This window comes from Gigantopelta aegis, chromosome 4 (genome assembly GCF_016097555.1).
Source record: "Gigantopelta aegis isolate Gae_Host chromosome 4, Gae_host_genome, whole genome shotgun sequence".
NCBI classification, from domain to species: Eukaryota; Metazoa; Mollusca; class Gastropoda; order Neomphalida; family Peltospiridae; genus Gigantopelta; species Gigantopelta aegis.
This window is the reverse complement of record NC_054702.1, coordinates 19,126,460-19,150,220: the sequence shown is the minus strand read 5'-3', so window position 1 is coordinate 19,150,220 and position 23,761 is coordinate 19,126,460. Positions and strand designations below refer to the sequence as shown.

General features: G+C 34.0%; 1 protein-coding gene across 1 annotated transcript; it reads left to right on the top strand.

Moving 5' to 3' along the window:
* Window positions 1-297: 297 nt before the first annotated feature.
* On the top strand, window positions 298-22,882 carry LOC121369647 (dynein light chain 1, axonemal-like). The gene is made up of 10 exons (XM_041494690.1): window positions 298-388; window positions 5,842-5,880; window positions 7,199-7,308; window positions 8,820-8,875; window positions 9,412-9,467; window positions 10,632-10,721; window positions 11,242-11,295; window positions 12,781-12,817; window positions 13,703-13,789; window positions 22,145-22,882. Exons 1-10 carry the CDS (start codon window positions 386-388, stop codon window positions 22,183-22,185), a joined length of 573 nt encoding a protein of 190 aa, XP_041350624.1. The 5' UTR covers window positions 298-385; the 3' UTR covers window positions 22,186-22,882.
* The last annotated feature ends 879 nt before the right edge of the window (window positions 22,883-23,761 follow it).

Sequence of the window (23,761 nt, the reverse complement as noted above, 5' to 3'; positions counted from 1 at the left end):
CTTTAACTTGCTATTAATTCATTACATTTCTCAATAACAAATAACACTATATTTTTTATCAAACTATTCGTAAGCAAGTTGTTACTATCTTCATACATGCACTGCTCGAATGTTAACTTTATTATCAATGACAATTCATTTAGTTTGATGTAACCTTGACTATCGGGCACCTGTTTCACCTCGTTCCTATACATATATTTATTTTTGTGTAATGAAATATAACGCGGGCCATATTTAAAAGCATATTTTACAGCATCTGCCTATGATATGTTTTAAAATTGTAATTACGTATTAAGTAGTTTTTCTTTTTTCTAACAAAAAGTACCGGAAGTAGTGCAGAGCAAATGTAGCTAGGCAACATACCAAGCAGACTTCATTTTTCAAGATGGTTTGTTTTTGTTTCGTTACGGTTTTTAACATTTCAGAATACTGTCATATTTTATTTCCTTGCATCTTAATGAATATTCTTTAAGGTTGATTATAATTAACACAATGTCAAGTTGTTTGGGGTTTGTTTTGTGTCTTTCTGATGCCAACAGTATGCAGCACTCAAATAGTATAATAGATAAAATAAAAAGTGTTGAAAACAAAATGCTAATTGAACACCATAAAAAACATATAGTCTACGATATTGGCAATTTTATTAGCATACTTGTTACATTATGTGAATTACACAGGAACAAAATTGGAATGGAAGATACATGGTAAAATTGATGAGAAAAATTTACCATCGACGTCCCATTCTGTGTTCACCTAACGACAAAAATACGAATACAATATTTACGGAAATACTATTCTAGATTTTTCAGCTACAATATGTGAAACAAAATAGATTAACGTAAAAAATCAACAATGTGGATGTAAAACCAATCCATTGTAGTAAACAAAAGTGAAACACCCTCCAGTAAACAGGAAAGAGTGCAACATTTCTAATTGCGTTCAGGTGCATGCGTTTGCAAAAAGTATGGTAATGCGCATGTGCGGTTCATCATTTTCCATTTTTAACGCCACTATTTGAACAAATATATGTTTCTTAACTACACACAGTTGACAAACACTTAGTTTAATATTTTTTAAAAAGGAAACATTCAATTTGTCAAGCGTTCTGGTCCGGTCTGCGTTTTATCAACACACATCGCTAACATTTGATGTTAATACTGATAGGGATTATGTTTATACCAGTGAATGGTTTGTAAAATATAATTTTTTTAATGAATTGATTCATAATTATCACAATTTATACACTCAAAATTATTTACAATTGTTATGAATGGATTATGAATACTATTCACTACAATAGAGGCACAAAAATATAGCATACCTTTTGCAGATTGAATATAATAATTGAAAACAAATTCTAACAACGGGTCTTAAAAATCGTAAAAATTAATCTGGCATGTGTGAGGTCATGTGACATGCACTGAATGTTAAATCATCTTTTTCCATTTTAAGTCAATTGCTACGAGCAGTGTTCGAGATTAACGGTATCCCGATATCCCGGGGATACCAGAATTTAATTTTGGATACCAGACTTCAATAACCCAGTATTCCACCGGGATACCATATAATGTTGTTGGTTTTTTAAACCTGCACTTTTATTTTTCGCTGAAACAATGAACGTCGTCATTTACTGGTGAAGTTAAGTAACAGTATTTTCAGGCTCGAACCCAGTCTAATGCAATGCCGTAACAATACCCCCCCCCCCCCCCCCCCCCCCCCCCCCCCCCAACTCGCTACCCAGCCTAATGCTACACTGGAGCAATAGTGGCATAGCAATGGACAGGGAACCGCTAAGTCGCTATTGTTTTTGTTAGATGTTTCCTCCCTTCAAATTTTATTTGAGATATTGATTCCACATCTGCAGAAAATTTATACAGGTAGGTTTATCATTAGTAATGTCAGAAACACTAATATATTAATGCTAAATATTAATTTATGTCAATATTACTCAAAAATAGATGCAACAAATATTTTTGTCGATTCCATTTGATTGCAAATTTCACGAATTCCGCAATTTCGATTGCAGCATAGCAGTAGACTGGGAACGAGAACAGTGTTTTCCAAGTTTGTTATGATGTTATTTATGAATTTCATTTAAGTGGGATAGTAAAATTTCAGGTTTGGTACCAGATTTTGAAATGTTAGTATCCAATTGGGATACTGCCCAAATGTTTTAATCTCGAACACTGATGAGTTATGTGAACCTGATACCGGTAATTTTAAGGAATAAACAAAAATGACTTAAAAAAATTAATGGTTTTAGTGGTTTGTAAAGTTTTGTATTTATATACTTACTTTTCTGAACTTTATTGTTTTTGAAAATGTTCCTGAACTGTGAAGATAAACCTCATAAATGAACGACATGCCGATGACAATAAATCGGATGTTGATTGCACGAACCGTGCACAAGAAAACAAAGTGAACGGAATTGGAAACATAAAGCAGTTAGGGACGTTGATAATATTTGTAAGTTCGACAACAGTCACTTTTCGCACCCTTGTTTTGGCTTCGTACACAATAAATATAGCATATCTTACCGTAATTTCACTTAAAATCCACATTTCGTAAAAGGTACAATTTTTTTAATCACAAATATTTTTTCAAACAATAATGATAAAAAATAAATAAATTCAATAGCAATTTTGCTATGTAATTTTTCCAGCATTCTTGAAACAGAAACGTCATGTACTCAGTTTATGGTTATTGTAAGGAGATCATGATGTAAAGTGACATCATTGGAATACTGACATCATTCAAATTAAAAATTTGCTATATTATTACAATGCTTTGTCACATTAAAATAAAAACTAGTCTACTATATAACTTTGACCCCTGTCAAATCTCTATAACAAGCAGACAATGCTGTTTACAGGTCCGTATATATTTTTTTTCTTCATAATTCTGAATTTTAATTTTAAGTTTTAAAAGATAAAAGAAATAAAAAGTACCTTTTGTCAAATATATCGGATCAAAAAATTACCATTTGATATGTTTATTTATTGTGTACGAAGCCAAAACAAGATCCGAAAAGTGACTGAACATTGTCGACCTTAGGCATTTATACTCGTACCCTGTTGAGTCGCTGTCTCTATTAAGTTGTGCCATTTGGGATTTCCCCCCCACCCCCATTTTAAAGTTATACGCGACATACGTTTACATTCCAAGTCTCACAGTCAGATGTGTAGACTGTCAAGTAGCTAAGAAATATTTAGTATATCCAATTCTTTGTTACATTTTACCTTAAAAATACTTTTTCTACACAGGAACCAAAATATGTCAAAAACACATGACCTGTAAGTCAGTTAAAACATTTGTAGTTTTCTTAATTTATGGCAATCATGCCCAAAATATGTATATATCAAAGTGTCTTCTGCATGTGCATGTTTATTTTTACGTATTGGTGAGTGACGTCAGTTAACAGGTGAGGTCACACATCAATAATTTTTCTATGGAAGCAAATAAGGGTGCTAAAAATTGAAAACGTAAAATAGGATTGAATTTGACTATTGAGTTTTACAGTGCATTAAAAATATGGCCATAATTACAATATATATAGTCAGTATTACATTTGAATAAATATTAAAATAATATTTAGATTAAAAAACCCAGAAGTAACCAAAGCAATTAAAAAGAAGTTTGTTCCACCTTATCTTGCAAGCAATGTTTTAAACACCTTTCAGCAATCTGCTGATTGCTAAATCTATAAAACAAAATGGTAAAAAAGAGTTCCTTTTTTATTGATTGCTTCAAGACATACATTTAACTATGCAAATTTCAACTATATAGTTTGATTTTATGACGCTTTGTGCTTCTATACTTGAAAATAGTAAATAACGTGACACAATAGAGGTACTTTTTTTTGTTCAGTGAGCGTGGGTAGGCCAATTGTAAGTACATATGCACTTTTGATTGCATCAGTTATGTTGATTTTTCTGCATTGTTGGTTCAGGTAACACTTTAAAAGTTTCTTCAACTAATAATTATAATAAAATTACAAAGCAGTTTTAAAATATACTGATACAAAAATTAAGTATCGTGAATCATCAGGGACTCATTCTATACTCTAGATCTGCCATTGATGTCTGAAATTCTGTTAGGATAATGATTAAAGCACAAGTACTGTACATGTGAAAAGAATTACGCTCATTTTGTGATTATGCTATGTCAAATCAAATATTACAATCAATGCACATTGAAAATAAGTCATCCAAACCTAGAATACACACCCATTCTAGTAAACAAGAGTGTGACCCCATTGAATGAACAGCTCTTAAGGTCACTACATGAACAAAAAATATGTTTCTGAAATATGTAGTTTGATTAATATTTAAAAAAAAAGATAATTTGAACTAGCCAAGACAAGTCACTGTGTCAGTTCACATCTTTGTTACTAAAATACTTGATAGCAAATACAATTAGGTAATTTGTTTATACCAGCAAATAATTGTAAAATAATTTTTTTTTAATAATTAAAATAAATTGTACACTAAAAGTTATTTACAAATCATTAATGAATGATGTCTTACCAGCATTAACATGAGAGTTCATTTATAACTGAAACATCTTGATGCATCATGATGCTTTCCAATTGTGATTTATAAACCATCCAAAATATCACGGTTAAAGCTAGGTCTCATTATACAATTATTCACACCGACTTGTTGTATGCAATTGACATAATGATCTTTTGCTGTAAATGTTTTTTGTATAGCAGCTAAACTGACCTGACCTATCATCAGGTTATGTGAAAACAGAAGACCGTAACTTATCAGTTATGATATTTTAACTTATGACTTACTGTTAAAAATGAAGGAACGTCTGTATGGTACTGTAAATCATAAAATATTAGTGATCTTAAAATTTAACGAAATCTGAATAAATGACATATAAAAGCAACATAAAACTTTAGCGAGGTCATCATATCAGAAACTAAAAAAACTAATAAGCTTAAGTTGTATGATCAACTGAAATAATGTTTTTGACGAATCTTGATGTTATGCAGCTTACAGATATCTTGAATTTAGTAGAAAATTCCAGTAATGTGCATGCTAATTAACTATTTTTGTTTGCTATCCTTTTGGTTTAATCAATAACATGTAACCATTGTTGCGAGTTCAGTTAATCAAAGACAAAACAATCACACTAAAGGTGGGTTTTTTAACAGTCTCTTTAAATTTAGTGTCATGAAATATTAGTGTTTTGTATGATCTTGCCAAATTTGCTAACATTTTATGCTCGCTAACATTTCCTGATTTACAGTAATTGTTTAATAAAGATTGCAGCTTTACAGAAAAAAGTGATCCACAAATGTTGCATTTATAACATTGTTCAATAATTATTTTTATTGTTTTATATGTTCTTGAAGTGAAACAACTGCTCATAATTATTTTAAATACTATTTACAACCTAAGACATAACTGCTATGAAGAACACTACAACTTTTATTGTTTTTGTAAATGGTGATATCTTTAACAAAATGAAAAGTTTATAATCTTTAATTATGAATTGAAGAATATATAATAACAAAGCAAAAATCATCAGTCGTGAGTAATTAAACCTATATTTGAAGACAGTATCTAACTAGAAGGACCATTCACATCTTACATTAAACCCTTTAATAGCAGACATTTTACACATATAGGCAAGTATTTCAGCAAACATAAACTATGTGGCTGTTGAAAATTGACATTTTGTCCCTGTAGTTTTTAGTAGTGAGAACATTCAAACTACCTTTTGATTCACTAATGCCTTTATTTTAATGTGTGATAATTAATCAACACAACTATTGTGGCATTTTGTTTTAAAAACGCATATAAATATTTGTATTTTTCCCTCTTACAGTCTAAAGGAACAACAATCAAGGAAGCTCTTGCCAAATTTGTAAGTACACACCATCTCTAAATTTATCTTTGAAGTATTTCAGCTCTCACTTTGCAGATGATTCTGTTATGACTTCTTTTTTCTTTTTTGTTTTGATAATTTACAAAAGAATTGAGAACTTAAAAATTGATGCTGATTTTGTTATCCAAATTTATACAAGTTGTATCCCAGTACAAATTAACTATTGACAAATTTGGTTACTGTTAGGATGATCCCTATTTTATTTTTCAATCCTGTCTGTATACTCACAGTAGAGTAACTCCTACAAGGGCTTGGGAATTGTGAAGTGATCAGTTATTTCCACCCTTGACTTACCTAGCTTGCAACCAATTTAGTCTTATATATGTCCACTTTTTTTCATTTAATGACAAAAATATTTTATACTATCTGTATGCAAAATAGCAGTAGGCACCATCTGGTTCCTAAATGGTGAAGTTAACTTTGTGGGCTGCTTATGGTGATTTTGAGAGGTTTTTTTTTAGCTGTAATCAAAGTGCTCAACTGTGGCAATTTTGAGCCTGCCTACAGCAATTTCAAACCAGTACCTTTTGCAACTGGTAATACAGAATTAAAAAGCAAAAATTATCTTTTCAACTAACACAGCCTAGTGGCAAAGTGTTTGCCTGTTGCAAAATCAGTCTAGTATCGATCCCCATTGCATGTTGGGCTATTTCTTGTTCCAGCCAGTACTCCCATAAGTGCTTCACAATTGTAAAAACATGGCATGAACTATCTTGTCTGTGCATTAAAAAAAAAAATCCCTTCCTATTGATAGAAAAGAGTGGGCCACAATGGTGTAGAAGTGAGTTTCCTGATTATCTATAGTTTTTAACTATATGTCATATAATCATAATTAAAATGTGCTGTGTGCATTTTTAAATAGAAATATCTGCTTTCTAATATGTTAGATTTCTTGAATCTTTAGCCTGTGTTTTTATTATGAAAGTGGTGCAGGATTTAGCTCAGTCTCTTAAGTGCTTGCTTGAGGTGCTTTCGTCACAGAATCGAACCACCTCGGTGGATCCATTCAACTGATTGGCTTTTTTTCTCATTCCAACCAGTGCACCACAACTGGTATGACTGTTGTATGTGTGCTTTCCTGTCTGGAAAAATGCATATAAAAGATTCCTTGCTGCATAAGGAAAAATGTAGCTGGTTTCTTCTGATGACTAGGTGTCGGAATTACAAAATGTTTGACATTCAATAGTTGATAATTAATGAATCAGTGTGCACTAGCGGTGTTGTTAAACAAAACAAACTTCTTCTTATTAGGAAAGTATTAAGGTAGATAATTTTGTTTGATTTATCTTTGTCCCAGGAAGAGAAAACGGGCATAAAGAGCAGTGAAGCAACAGACGTCAAGCTGCATGGCCAGATTCCCCCGATAGAGAAAATGGATGCATCTCTCTCAACGCTGTCTGCTTGCACGTGTGTATATGTATATATTTGTCTGAAATTTCCTGTCCAAAGTTAAAACATGCAAAACCTGAAAAGTTCACCAACCAAACAGTGTTTCTGCCAGAAAGAATTTTTTGTGTATGTCGCTATGGAATTGAATGCAACCAGTGCATTTATGGGGTTCTCCTCCAGAAAGAAAATGGGTTAAATTTACGGTCAAGGTTAAGAAAATCATACAATAATTATAAGAGTAATTAATTTTGTCAAAAGGTTCAATTAAAAAAAAAAAAATATGGGTATGTCACTATACATGTTTTACCCACTGGCAGAAACCCTGCCAAACGTGTTTAATTATTTCTACAATCTAATTAAAATTAGCTCCACAATTACATGTGGATCTAACACCAGCCAGTTGGAGCTCATGTCCACCAATCAAAACCTTACTTGCAGAATCATGCCAGTGATTTAAAGCTAACAACACTGCATAGTCCCCAATGTCCAGGTAACATTTCGTCTGTAAATAATAATTTAAATATTGACCAATCACACTTCGCCTTTTATAACGTTATTTGGGAGCATACAAATTCTAAAAATATCGGGCGAATCTATTTTAGTGGCCGCAGTACAGCGAACCATACCAATACGTACGGGGTGGGTTATCAGTCTTCAATTTTACATTAAAAATTATTTGTTTATTTATAAAAAACTAAAACTAAATCAGTCTTCAGTTTTACATTACAAATTATTTATTTTATAAAATAAAACATGTTTTAAGGCATTCGTAATTCACACGAAACATGTCGTATACCCTCAGGATAATTCGGAATGTTTTCAAATTATTTTTAAATCACTGGCATGATTCTGCAAGTAAGGTTTTGATTGGTGGACATGAGCTCCAACTGGCTGGTGTTGGATCTACATGTAATTGTGGATCTAATTTTAATTAGATTGTATTTTCTATAACTGCATTTTAAACAGTTATGTCTTGACATAGTCCTATTTAAAAAAAAGTCGGTGCATCTGCAAGAATGAATGAATGGATGTTTAACGACACCCCAGCATAAAGTAAAATAGGCTGTAGGGGAAACCCATTAAAAAGGATTGATTAATTGAGTCTGCAAGAAATAGTGAATCACAGTTTCTTTTCATTGGGTTTTTCCCATTCCAGCCACTGCTTCATGACTAAAATATGTACTGTCTGTGATGACTGCAACTCCCAATGTTTCTGTTAAAAGAATTGACCAGAGACCCGATCTATGAAGCACTTATGGTGATCTTAGCACTAATATATCTTCTTGAAACGGGGCACAGATTATTTATTTTATAAAGCAATACCTTTGTCTAATTATGCACTCACTTTTTCAGAGAAATATGAAAACTGTTTTGAACTACTACGAATATCAGAACACACATGTTTAGAAATTAATACCACAGTATCAAAATGTGATAGAATGTTGTATTAGATAAAAAGTCTGTATTTTTTGTGGACATGTGCATACTGATTTGTTCTTGTTTAAAGTTTTATTTTTTTTATTTTACAGAAAACTTAGTTTGTCAACAAACAGCATTGAGAAAATTGCAAATCTTAATGGTTTGAGTAAGTATTGAAGTTGTTTTTTTTTGGGGGGGGGGGGGGTTTGCAATTATTTTTTATAAAATGTTCAAACAACCGAGCTTTTAGTGGTAGCTCAGGTGGTACTGATTTCATAGTTCTGTCTTCTGGGTTTTAAAAAATAATATATTCAGTTTTTAAAATTAAAGTAATTAAAAATGTGAGATGGAACAATTTTGATAATTTGGTTGGGTAATAGTAAACAATATATATATTTATTATACATCGTGTTTGTTGTATTGAGTAATGGTTACTCAGTCTTGTGTGATATTTTGCACTGGGGTGAGATAATATTATTTTGCAGTATATACTTTGCAATTATTGACAAATATTCATCTCAGCTAATTATTTTGTTTGCTAATGAAATGCTATTATTTGTTTATTAATGATTGAACTGGTACAAGTGACTAGCGATAGTGATATGATAAGAAATTAAATAAAGAATAAGAATTAAATAAAAAATGTTTGTATTCTTTGTAGCAGCTCATTAAGTTATATTTACTGATTTTGTTTTATTTCAGAACATTTAAAAATATTGTCTCTTGGTAGAAATTCAATCAAAAGTTTAACAGGGTTGGTAAGTATAAGTTGTTCACACATTTCTACATATTTTGGTTTTGGAATGTTAATGATTAGAGCTAAAGTTATATTATCGAATTCCAAATTATTTTTGGTTTGTTTGTTGTTTTGAATAAAAGGAGGACAAATAGACACTTTTTTTCGATTCATCTTTTATGAATGACATGTAATCAGGCATTGAATTTGGGGATTTTTTTTTCTGGTTTCTGCCAGCATCATAAACATGATTTATTATAGACATTTTAGGATTTTCTGTCATAATCTTATACTTGCGACCTAAAATCTGGGTTTCGCAGAAGCATAGAATCCTGCGAAATTTGGAGACATCCCCTTGTGTGACTTTATTTATCAACAGATGAGTATGATATCCAGTTTGAAACTAAAAGTTGGCATTCAACTTGAATGATCCAGCCATTAACAATGTAAAGAAAGATAACTCTGTTGTGGAAACTGAACTGGTTTTTGCACCAACATTGCTTTGTCCCTGTTAGAGATCAGTCTTAAGTGAAAGCTGATTAATATTCCTGAAGTTGATCATGAGTGTGTTGGCATATACATATTTTATACAACGATCATTTGAACGATTAATGCTAGTGACTAGATTGCAGAATAAACAGAGGCAACAGGTGCTTAGCATTGTTTACAGTTTTGCTATTAGTGATGGGTTTTATTTTAATTTTGTGAACTGTTGTCTTAGTATGTGTGATTAGCTGATGATAAACACTGGGATAATTTGACAATAAAACTTGCAATACCTTCCCCAAAACCCGAATATTTTGTGAGTAATTTTCTGACCCCTTTATTATTTTGAATTTTTTTTTGTCTTGTAGGCAAAGACCTTTGTTTGACACTCAGTAACCAAACGGTGTTGTTACACATTCATTGATTCATGCATTCATGGTCTGTGTTGGAGATAGTGGTGGGATTGGAACCCAGCATCTACCAGAGTTTGGGAAAATAGACAGTCATAATGCCTTAAAAGGCCAGTTGCTTGGGTAATTTTACCTATTCCACTGAGGGGTAAATGTTCAAACACTGGTGTGGGGGGATTGGTGTGTTTAAAAAAAAAAAAAAGTTTTTATAATTGTTGAGACATAGCTGTTAACATCACAGATGATGTTTCTGAAATATTTAAAAGATTTTATCTTTTGATTATATGTAGGAAGCTGTTGGAGACACATTGGAGGAGTTGTGGATTTCCTATAACTTGATAGAAAAACTGAAAGGAATCAATGTTTTGAAGAAACTGAAGGTATTAAAACATTGACATGTAATAACTGATAAGATTGCTTTTAAAGGCAATTTCTCAACATGTAATTAATGGATGGTTTAATTATACAAACTAAGGTTATCTTTCAGTACATATGTATGAGAGTGGGTTTTCTGTATTATTTGTAGAGTGTGTCTTGTGGATATTGGTATGACAGTATTTTGTTATTGAAATACAGTTATGCAATTAATTAAAAACATTTTTAAAATGATTCTCTCTGTTTGTCTGTCTCTGTCTGTCTGTCTGTCTGTCTGTCTCTCTCTCTCTCTCTCTCTCTCTCTCTCTCTCTCTCTCTCTCTCTCTCTCTCTCTGTCTGTCTGTCTGTCTGTCTGTCTGTCTGTCTGTCTGTCTCTCTCTCTCTCTCTCTCTCTCTCTCTCTCTCTCTCTCTCTCTCTCTCTCTCTCTCCTCTCTCTCTCTTTCCCCATGTCTCTTCTTTCTATCTCTGTCTCTGTCTTAAGAATATTTCTGTGCATACATAATCTAACTTTAAATTGTTTTCAGACTTTGTACATGTCAAATAATTTTGTGAAAGATTGGGCAGAGTTCCAGAAGCTGGTAAGCACATTTATTTTTTTAATTTGTGTATCAGTAACATCTGTTTTAAAAGAAGTTTTAAATGTGCTATGGTATCTTTTTTAAAAATGCATGTAAACAATTTCATTTTATTAGTGTCTACTATGCATTGTCGCCCAATAGCCAATGTGCTGAGGTATCATTAATTAATGTTCGCAGATTACATGGGATTTATAAAATATCTGTTAGCACTAGAACACATTGATTTATTAATCATTGGCTATTAGATGTCAAACACTGACATATAGTCTTACAGAGGAAACTGCAAAAAATTTTCATTAGTAGCAACATTTGTTACAATTTTCGACTCGTCGGGAGTAAATTCCCGTCAGTAATCTTCAAACAAAGAAGACCAAAATAAACCATAAATATACTTTCCTTTCTTGATAATATAAACATCAGTCACAAAAACAGAAAGACACCTGTTGTATGGGTATGGTGTGCTTTTTAAAAAGTATATCGTCAATGTTCCCAACTGCGTTATTCTTCCAACTTCGTTCAGTTTATTTTCTTGTACACAGTTCGCGCAATCAACATCTTTCTTCATAGTTTGAGAACATTTTCATTAACAATAAAATTCATACAAGTAAGTATAATTTTGTATATAAATTCAATTGTGTTAATTAAGAATCATTTCATTAGAAAAATTATATTTTACAAACTATTCACTGGTATGAATTAAGTGATAGCAATGGGTGTTCATAAAATGTGGACTGGACAAAGTGAATTTGTCCTTTTAAAAAAATGAAACAAAGTGTTCGTCAACTGTGCATAGTTAAGAAACATATATTTGATCATGTAGTGGCTTTAAAAATTAAAAATGATGAACCGTACTTGCGCAGAAAGGTTATTTTTCCAAATGCATGTGCCTGAACGCAGTTAGAAACTACCACCCTTTTCTGTTTACTGCATGGTGTTACACTTTTGTTTACTAGAATAGATTAGTTTTACATCCATGTTTTGGGGTGTGTTTTATTTCATGTACTGTAACTGAAAAATATAGAATATTCCACTCAAGAAAACAATTTGGAAACCGATCATGAGATGTGTCATGTGTGATAATTTATTTTCATAGTAATATTTTTAACAAGACAAAACAAAAAAGTGCTAAAATAATCCTGGGACAATAGTGTAGCATTTATGGGTTACAATGTGAGGTATCACCGATCCACATCTACTGCACCAAATGACTGGACATGCAAATCATTTTGGATACAAGGGAGTGCCTACATTTATGGACAGTTTTAAAAGGTTTATTTACTACAGACATCAAACAATTTGTAGTGTATTTCAGGTGGTGCACTGCTTCATTGGTGAGAGACACATTTTATTAAGTATTTCACAGTGTTCACAAAGAAAATAGTCTTTGAATGCTTAGGTGTGCCAATACACTGGACAGCACTGTACACACATATTTGGATATTGGATTTTGACTCTTTTAATGTATTTTAACCATTATACTTTCAGAATGACCTTGTTTCTTTAGAAGATCTCTTGTTTGCTGGTAAGATTTTTATCATTCTCTATTCCTGTACATTGTTGGCAACATTACCCAATCATATTCTTCAATTAAGAATTATTATTAAAAAAAGTTTTGTAAATAATATATCTATATTTTTTATTGCAAGCTTAAAACTTTTCTCTTGTTGGATAAGCTGCTGGACAATAAGCTGATGACAGTGGTTCAAATCCTGTCAATGCTGGCTCACACTTCTCATCTATCACCCTCTGCCTATCATTCTCATTATTTTAATATAAAAAAACTTAACAATTTCTTGCACGATTTCAATCTGTTTCACCCTCTCTATCAGTTTGCTCTTTCACTATCTTCTGAGCTGTTCACATCATTGCTTACCTGTCTCAACTTCCGCCACAGGTGCAGTCTCTGTGTACTTTCCTGCACCCAATTGGCATCCTCGTCCTCTGTCAATAATAAAGCTGGTCTGACCCAGGACACTAACTAATGGCCATCGGTAGCAGGGGAGTATAGTAGGTGGTTACAAGTGCCTCTTAATGCAAGAAGTAACTACTGAATACACTCCAAAGTGGTCATGTCGGTAGGTCGCTCAACTGAGGTGCTTGTGTCGAAGGATTGAATCACCTCAGTGGACCCATTCTATGATTGTTGTTTTTTTCTTGTCCCAACCAATGCACCACAACTGGTACAGTGGTATATTAAAGGCCATGGTCTGTCTGAGAAGTGCATGTAAAAGACCCCTTGCTGCTTATGGAAAAATGTATCAGGTTTTCTACAAGACTATATGTGAGAATTGCCAACTATTTTACATCTAATAGCGGTTGATTAACAAATGACTTTGCTCTAGTGGTGTCATTAAACAAAACAGACTTTAACTTTAACTCAGTGATAATTCTGTTACAATTTCTGTAGGCAATCCTCTGGAGGAGAAACACACATCGGAAGGAGACTGGAGAGAACTTGCAGCAAAAAGGCTTCCCAGGCTGAAGAAATTAGATGGTATGTAACTGGCTAGAATTCAAGAGTGTTTTTCACAAACCATGTTGTGTCAAATTTATGAAGCTTGTTTTTCGTATGCTAGGCTCAGACTGTCAACTGGCAACACAAGGTTGGCCAACTCAACGGTTGCATTGTAAGTTTCCCAACTGTCAACTTACAATGGATGTGCACAGATTAACAAATAATCAGTCGTAAAAGTTGTATACAACGAAAATCCAGTTGTAATAGCAGTCAAACTAGTCGTAGAAGGTGTGAGAACATAAAGTTGGTCAACTTTGTCATGGCAGTTGGTAGTGTGAGCCTAGCATAAAACGCAGGTGTTTAAGCATTGTAAATGTCTATAGTTGCATGTGTTTAAAAACAAAAAGAAGCTTTGTAAATGTGGTCTGTTAAGTCGACAAGATATCATGTTTGATATAATCAGTGTCTTCTGTCTAAACCAGTTACAACTCCATGTAATATCACTGCTGTTCTGGAACAACCACTATGCTATGTAACCTTGCTCAATATATTAAACAAGATGCAGGACTAAAACTTAACAACAGCAATTGCCATAGTTGCAATGTGAATTGCCATCAGTCAGGGGCTTCACCGATTGTAGTTTTTTGCCAATGGATAAAAATTATTGTCATTGATTGAAAGGACTATTTTTGGTTTTTATATTTATAGAAAAAGTTACCAATTTAAAATTGCCATAGGCAGCTACAAAATTACCATCGGTTAGCGTTTTGCTTGTGGCAAAATACATTTCAAAATTACTATAGGTAACAATTTCTTAAGTTTGAGTCCTGAAGATGTATTTCTCCTATTTTTGATTTTCCACTTTTTGTAAAAACACTCTTAAGAATTGCTAATAACTCTTAATCTTATCTTTTTATTAATTCTGACAGAGTTATTCCCCATTATTATTCAGCTGCTTAAATTTTCACCAGTTTCCAATAAATAAACCTCTATGTCACCAACATAGTGGTTTAAATAGATCTGTTTTACTGCATGCTTTATGTTCCCAGTCATGGGTGAAAAGTGTTATTCATCCTTTTGCTTTCACATAAGCATTGCCTATGCCGATGGTCCAAACTTCATTTAAAAACAAAGAAGACATAATTATTCATTACATCAATAATTAAATTTCCATTACATTCATTACAATTAATCCAGACCTAGCAACACGAGTTGAACGTAAAAATTACGTCGTCACAAAATGTCATATTTGATACATTTTATACAGGCAAGTTTATTGAGTGTTATTGTTTATGAACCAAAAATAATTCAAAATAAAAGTATAAACTTTCAGTGTTATTATTAGCAAGTATGATACAAATTTAATTAGAAATATTGTCTTTTATTTATTTTACGTTCATCTTAGTATGAACAAAACAAAAAAAATCATTCGCAAACTTACGTGAGCAATGCTTTGCCGATTCACAGTTTACAGATGATTGTTTTTGTGCATACCCCGATGAATATATAAGAAATAACGAACAATCCTTAATTACATGACATCATTCATGATAATTTTCATTACATCATTACACAGGTATAGTTGGAGGAAATCCTCATGAAGTCTGTCACCATTCTACGGTTGTAACCTTTATTGGAAATGAAAACATACATAATGTCATTTTCTAATATTCGACTACTACTTAACAAAACATTTCTTTTGTCTGCTTTTAATTTTACTTTATTATAAAGTTAACCTATAATATTACCCATATTAACCACTTTTTGCAAATTGTAAAGTACCATACTATTGATTGAAAGTTTTCAGTAAAGACTTCTCCTTGGACGTTTTTTGTTGTTGACATTGTTGTTACATATAATGTGCATCTTCAGTTTTTATTTGATTTGATTTTTGAGTGGGCACTGGTGTTGGGAGTGCATATAACACATAGGTAAATCCAGAATACTTAACATGTATGCAAGCAGTCTGGTTTAGCAAACATTCAAGTAAACTAAAATCGACTGGAAATAATTTGTCTGTCTTGTAAAAATATCTTGTCGCCATTTGACATTTTGACAGTCTCAAACTATTGTCACACTCAATGGTCATCAGTCTTTATATACTTGTGCAGCAGTTGAGACATATTTGGCACACTAACAGTAGGGGTGGTTTTTGAAAAGGGGGGATTCCAAAATTCTGAAAAGGGCAGGTTTGAGTTTTAAAATCTGAGGGTGAGGATCCGGAGGCATGCTCCACTGGAAAATTTGAAATAAAGACATATTTTCAGTGAATTTAGCCTTGTTTTGCTACTCTTCAGTTTGGAATATTTTGTGTTGTAACAAATTTGTGAATTTGTTCAATTATATCTGTATCTGCATGTGCCAGACTATCCTATAGTAGGGTATCATGTTCCAGCCAATGCATCACGACTGGTATATCAAATGCTGTGGTATGTGCTGTCCTGTCTGTGTAACCTGTGCATATTAAAGATCCCTTGCTACTAATGGAAAAATGTAACAGATTTCTTCTCTAAGACTATATGTCAGAATAACCAAATGTTTGACATCCAATAGCTGATGATTAATAATCAATGTGCTCTAGTGGTGTCAGACCGGCCTCGGTGGCGTCGTGGCAGGCCATCGGTCTACAGGCTGGTAGGTACTGGGTTCGGATCCCAGTCGAGGCATGGGATTTTTAATCCAGATACCGACTCCAAACCCTGAGTGAGTGCTCCGCAAGGCTCAATGGGTAGGTGTAAACCACTTGCACCGACCAGTGATCCATAACTGGTTCAACAAAGGCCATGGTTTGTGCTATCCTGCCTGTGGGAAGCGCAAATAAAAGATCCCTTGCTGCTCATCGGAAGAGTAGCCCATGTAATGGCGACAGCGGGTTTCCTCTCAAAATCTATGGTCCTTAACCATATGTCTGACACCATATAACTGTAAATAAAATGTGTTGAGTGCGTCATTAAATAAAACATTTCTTTCTTTCTTTAGTGGTGTCAGTGTTTTTGCTAGATAGAAATTTTTGGGTATGGCTCTATGGAATTGAATGCAACCACAGTCAACAGAGATATGGGGGGGGGTCCTCCCTCAGAAGAAAAATGGGTTAAGTTTAGGGTTAGGATTAAGAAAATCATACAGTAATGATAAGAGTAATTAATTTTGTCAAAATGATATTTAAAAAAACAATTCTGCAAAAATATTTGGGTATGGTACCATACCCATTTTACCCTCTGGCAGAAACCCTCGGTGTTGTTAAACAAAACAAACATTCAAAGAAATTACGTCAGAATAAATACCCCAAAACAGTGATTCAGACATTGAAATAAGTGTAATTTCTGGTAACTCAACGGGCGGGATGTAACCCAGTGGTAAAGCACTTGCTTGATGCGTGGTCAGTTTGGGATCGATCCCCATCAGTGGGGTAAATCTCGCTCCAGCCAGTGCTCCACGACTGGTACATCAAAGGCTGTGGTATGTGCTATCCTATCTATGAGATGGTGCATATAAAAGATCTCTTGCTGCTAATCGAAAAGAGTAGCCCATGAAGTGGCAACAGCAGGGTTTCTCCTTCATTATTTTTGTTGTCCTTAACCATATGTCCGATGCCATATAACTGTAAATAAAATGTGTTGAGTGTGTCATTAAAGGCGCTCAATCACGGATGGTTGACCTAATTATTGACCCAACAAAGTATTATATGACAATATATTCATTTGATTTGTACCTAAAAGTACTTTATTAAACCATCTACATAACCAGCATATTCCACTTAAATATTATTGATATTTTATAAAAAAATAATTGAATTATGTCAACGGTCCATAATTCAGAGAAAAATAACGGCTATTTGGAGAGCAGATGTATGACGTATTATTTTGAGTCACGTGACGGGCATCCCCCGAATAACAGCAATGTCAAAACGATTTACCAAGCTTGTGTAACGAGAATGCTTGACCGTCCTCTACGATGTAAGGTAAAGAGAAAAAAAAAACAATGAAAATAAGTTATTAAAAATTAATAGTTAGGCCTTTGCATCTATAGGTAAATTTATCATTAGTCGTACGCAAAAAACTCTAAACATCTGGATCACAAACACCTTCATTTTCCACATTGTCAAATACATTTTATGCAAAATATGCCATAACAGCTGACTTGGGATAGGAATTATTACATTTTAAAAGAATATCTTTAACTAGACGATGTTTATATACGATGTGACTATATATACGACGGCCGTGTATATAGGCGGTAAATAAGTATTTGATTGATTGATATTACTGAACCATCTGGAACAGGGGGAACACATACTAAGTACTGTACGAACAGTGCATTTTCTGAACAGGAGAGGGGGGGGGGGGGGAGTATATGAATCTAGCGGACCCTTTTGTGTATGTTTTCCATAGACATGAATAGCGTAATATTGCCCCTACAGTACTAACAAAAAATGAATAAGAAATTAAATAAATAAATAAATTAAAAAAACACACAAAAAAAATAACAAATTATCAGCTGCTGAGGTATCTGAAAGAGAAACTAACTTCAGACAGTACTCAAACTAACAACAGGGCTTGAACTTAATAATTTTTCACTGATTGCAATTTCGAGGCTGCTTACGTAAAACAAAATTAAAGTTAATTTTACCGCAAATAAATATGACTAAAAGGTTATTTTGCTGTATTTAGTCATATTTCAAATGCGCAAAATTGCAAGGGGCAATAAAACTAAAAATACATATTTTTTATCCCAGTAACACTGAAACCACTCCCGGGTCCCCCTTTAAATTTATGTAATGTTTCTGTAACAACCGCCCCCACCCATCCCACCATGATGATCCCAACATTATAATACATGTAATCATAATCATCATCTTCTTTTTTCTTCAGTTTCTTTATGCTCCTTGAATTCAAATCATGAGTTTTGCCGCCTCCATGAACTCCACAGTCAGCAGCAGGTCATCTCTTTTGCCCCAAAGTTTTTCTCAGATTTTTCTGGGTTGTGGCCAGATGTTTTCTCTGATACTGTCATGTTGGACATCTTTGCAGTACATGCTCTGGAGTTTGGGGTTCAGTGTAATTCTGCTTTCTTTTTGTATATATGCCCTCAGCATTCCATTGCATAATTCGTAGTGTGTCAGTAGAATCTTGGTGGCGAGTAGCTCTACTCTGCCTTATGCTGGCTCTCCCATGTGCAGAGTCTCCATCAGTAGTAGAGGGTGGACCCCTTCGAGGCTTGGGATCTGGCGCTGCTCCTACCTGGTGAAGATCCATAGAAGCAGCTCCATCTCAATATAAATTTTGGAGCATTTTCATTAACTGTATGATGCATACCTGTTCATTTTCCATTTCTGAGTCCCATGCCATACAGGCAAACAAGTTCCGTCTTAGGTGGTTGTTTTTTTGTCAGGGTTGCCTCCCGTAGCCTTTCTTCAGCCAAGAAGTATGCCGCAAGGCAGCGGAGATTATAAAGTTGAAGTGTTCCTTCTCCTAGATGGACTGCTTTCACTTAGCTGACGGTATCCATCTTCCCGGATTTTTCTGTTTTTTTTTTTTCCCCTTAGCCTTTGTTTTAACCCACACCTGTCCACAAGGCAGTGGCCACCATTTCTTTCATGGTGAGATGCGAGTGCTATTTGCCCATAGCTAGGACTGGATTAGTGAGTGCCAGAGTGTGTCCACACGCTGATGGGTCATGCACACCGCACCTCTGGGGCTCCAGTTGCTTTGAGATCTAGCCTGGGTCTGTGAGGGCCCAGTTACCATGGTGTGCCAAGCTGTGAGAGCAGGGGGCACAGTGAAGAGGCTATGTACCGGAAGAGTGGGACTTATGCACATCTGCCCTCCTTTTCACCTTTGTAGGTTATCCAGCGGTTGCAGCTGAAAGCAAGAAGGGTGTAAGCCTACTGCAAAACACTACAACACTAGGCACTTCACACAGTCTTGTGACTAAAGGTCACCACACCACTAAATAATAATAATAATAATTCAACTGGGTAATAAGTAATAATTAAGCCAACCTTTGGATGGAAAAACATACGAAAGTAGGCCCCTATACTGGTTTAGTTTTTTTGTTTTGTTTGTTTGTTTGGTTGGTTTTTTTAACGCTATACATTAAACTGAATGACCACTTTGTGAATCAGTCAAAATAATTTGCAAACATTTAATGAAAAACGACTGGCTGGTTGTATGCCACATTTATGACGCTGGAAAACATGTTATCCGTTTTCGAACCAAGCACTATAGCATTGTAACCATCTAGAATCTCTCCCCTGCTAAATTCCATGCACAGGCGCCTGATAATAATAATAATAATAATAATAATAATAATAAATGGTGAGTTCATGTTCCGACTGTTTATTATTTTATTTCAGCATATTCGCAGTTATTTTTGTCATGAAATAATATATATCTTTTATTATTTTATTATATAGCCGGCCCTCATTTGCCAAGTCTCTATACACGGCGGTTGTTTATATAAAATTCTAAAATACATTATATGGTTGTCGTATATACAGCCTCATCACTACAAGTCTGTTTTGCCGTATTTTTTATGACTTTTCACAAGAAGAGTTCTAAATTTTAAAAATGATCAATGTCATGGAATTCCCTCGATCGTAGTTCAATTAAAATGTTTTGAATCATACAATAACTAGGTTTGGTATTCCAAATGAATGTAATTTCCATTTATAATGCATATTTAGAGAAATAAGGCCCACTAAATCTGTGATTGAGCGCCTTTAAATAAACCATTTCCTTCCTGGTAACTCAAGTACAGGTTACCACAAAATGCAGGTCTGGTAATCTTTAAGTTATATGACACCTTTACTGATATTAATTCGCATTATTTTAAATATTAAGTCCCCACTGATGCATGATATGAATATCAATGTCCATTGTAACTTTGTTGTTCATTCATATTCATTGCACTAATACTTGAATGTGTTCCTTATTCGCTTGGTACGCTTTATCACATGTTGTGGTCACATCTTTTAAAAAAGGACTCCAATGACTTTTTGAAAACAGCAGTGGCAAATCAATTGCCTGGAGTTGTATGGAAATGAAAAAATCCCAGTCCACCCATTGCTGCACCTCATTCAAGTACTCTACCACCATATTAACATAGCCCCCACCCCCCCACCCCTAATAGTTAAGAATGACATGCTGGGGGTTGTTTCTTGGTAGCTGTAAATATATACATGTTCCTATTGTACAAAAAGTACACTGATGTTGTAAAGTCTTAGAATGTCATCATTAAATTTTGCATTTAAGAGACTTCTATGTTTGCTGCCATTATAACATAAGTGTGATTACAATTTCCTGATTTAAAATATGTAATTTTAGTAGTTAAAAAGGCTCTGTTGGTTAGAACCATCTTAACTATAGCAGAAAATGCAGGACAGTGTCTTCAAACTACTCACATTTTATGTTCTGTGGTATCAAAGGGGGGTGGGGGGGTGGGGGTGCGCTTGTTAAAAACTGATACAGATTAAATAGTTAGTGTTATAAATGTCATAAACAAAGAAGAAACTCTGCATATCATCCTTAGGCTACTACCACAAACTGTTAATACCATCTATAATGTGTAATAATTAAAGCTCAAGACTTTGTTATACATGAGATCTAAATCAACTTTACTTTTGTAATGAATTCCTTTAGTTTCATGGGATTACATTTTCATAGTTTTACTAGAAAACTCCCATTTCATTGGGTACTTAAATTTGTTGCTTAAAAAGGTTAAGCGTAATTGCTATAGTTCCGACCAAATAATATTTAGCAGTTGACAGAAAGATCAAATCTTAATTATAAATCAATGGTGCTGCATTAATTCGACTTACTGACAGCAAATTGTTTGTATGACTCTCGAAACAAAATTGCCGAATTCAGCAACATTTAGTACAAACAAATTTTTTATTTATTTCATTATATGTATTTGCATAGACATAACCCTTGCAACACGGTCAACTTTTGTTGGTTAAACTGTGACCAAAAACCATTTTACACTTACTTGCGTTCTTAGTGCTAAGATCAACATAAGTGTATACAGTCATTATGCACTTACGGTGATCTTAGGGCTAAGATCACTTTGTGGAACAGGACCCTGGTGAATGCAAACTGCATTTAAAAATAAAAAATACAGAATTGTACTGAATTTTAAAACATCTTGGCATTAGAATAAGCAAGCGAATTAGCAATATTATCGAAATACGGGTGCATGCCAAACAGTCATATCAGATTTTAAAAATCTATTAGGATAACCAAGTACATGCCAGTTGTACAAAAATGAAAATTCTAAGCAAGGAACACTTAAGTTTTGACCATAAATGTGTTACAATGTTATGACTACTGTGTACCTTTAAACATACATTCCTTTCTTTTTATTACTTGGCTCGTGTGTTATTCTTATTCTCAGGTGTTCCCGTCATCAGGGAAGAGGAGGCAGAGGAAGATTAATGCAAGATGAAGCACAGGATTCTCATATCTTCTTTCATGCTTTTGTGACAATGTGTCATTTGTGATAAATAATGATCATCTCTATTATCCAGTGTTGTGGGTTTTACATAGAAGCTGGAAGAGCCTTTTTTCATGGACTCATCCACTGGAATGATCCAACAATATTCCAAAATTCCAACAAGAATATTCCAAAATTCCAACAAGAATATTCCAAATAGGATAATGTGTACAATGGACTCTGTCTAAACAGGATTTAAGGAGAACTGACAAAAATGTGCCAGTATTCACAGATTACCAGATTAGACGGAATTCACCCAAGCTGTTGTCACCGAACAGGACTGTGATCATGCCAGTTAATACAGAAATCCAGATTACAGAGATACTAGTTTGGACAGAGTCCACAGTATATATATGTATATGCATCATATCTGTCAGTTTTAATACAAAAATAAATACATTTTGACGTTATAGACAGGAAATAAAAGAAACTTTTCAATGAATTAATTATTTTGATTTTCAGCTGTAAAAACAAATCTTTTCAACAAACTGGATGTTCGTAAATATTTGTCTAGGTTTACTTTTAATTTATGTACATTGTGTTGTGTTAATCCATGTATAGTATATTATTCATCCATTTTTTAAAGATGTATTTTGTTATAACTGATAGATAAAATAAAGATTATGATGTTTTATCATACATAATTAGCTGTGTTTCGCTCCATGCTTGCTGTCAGCTAAGCTATCTTGGTATCATCCGAACTCAGGTTATTGAACTTGCAGTGTTGTCTTGATAACCATCCCACATTTAGGGTCATACACCCAGGAGGCAAGCCCATCATTTATTGTCGTGCTTATATCCAATTAAGGTTCAAGCACATTGTCCTGGGCACACCTCAGCTATCCGGGTGGGAGCCGATACCTCGCTGCGAACACTGTACCTACCAGCCTTATGTCCGATGGCTTAACTACAACACCACCAAGGCCGCTGTGGGTAAAACTCTTTGTATGTAGTCTTAGATCTTCCAATTAAGCATAGAGGGGCATTCACCATGAATGGAATGTACATAATAGAATGAAAAGTCCCCGTTGACTTAACAAGAGTTGGTGTAATTCTATAGCCACAGTTGAAATGTGACTGACATGAAGTGTTTGTTATATGAAGTGGTAGATGTTATAAACGATAACAAGGGAGGTAAGATCTGCTTTCAGTTGGACTATTGGGTGTCAAACTATGGTAAACGCAAATCTAAAGTGATGATCAACATCAATATAAAAATTCAACAGTTAAATATCACAGATAGATACTGATTTTTACTCAAAATTTTAATTGTATCTCGAAGAAAACGGGGATTTGTGCTGTATTGGCCATTCTCAAAGAGAATGTTACACCCCTTGCACCACGGTGAGGTACAGACCGCGCAGGGATCGAACTAGTACATGTACTACATTTTCATGTTGAGTTGCATTCTTTAAAGGAACTATACCAATTTGTGAGGCATTGGTTGGGAATGGAAAAATCAGTGTCCACTGAAGGCTGCCAATCCCATGCAGGAGGAGACTTTGATGGGGACACAAA

Excerpts from the sequence above, each read along its gene's own strand:
- LOC121369647 (XM_041494690.1), top strand. Across the intron at positions 7,309-8,819 it reads TCAACGCTGTCTGCTTGCAC|AAAACTTAGTTTGTCAACAA; the intron begins GTGTGTATATGT and ends TTTATTTTACAG. Across the intron at positions 12,818-13,702 it reads AGAAGATCTCTTGTTTGCTG|GCAATCCTCTGGAGGAGAAA; the intron begins GTAAGATTTTTA and ends CAATTTCTGTAG.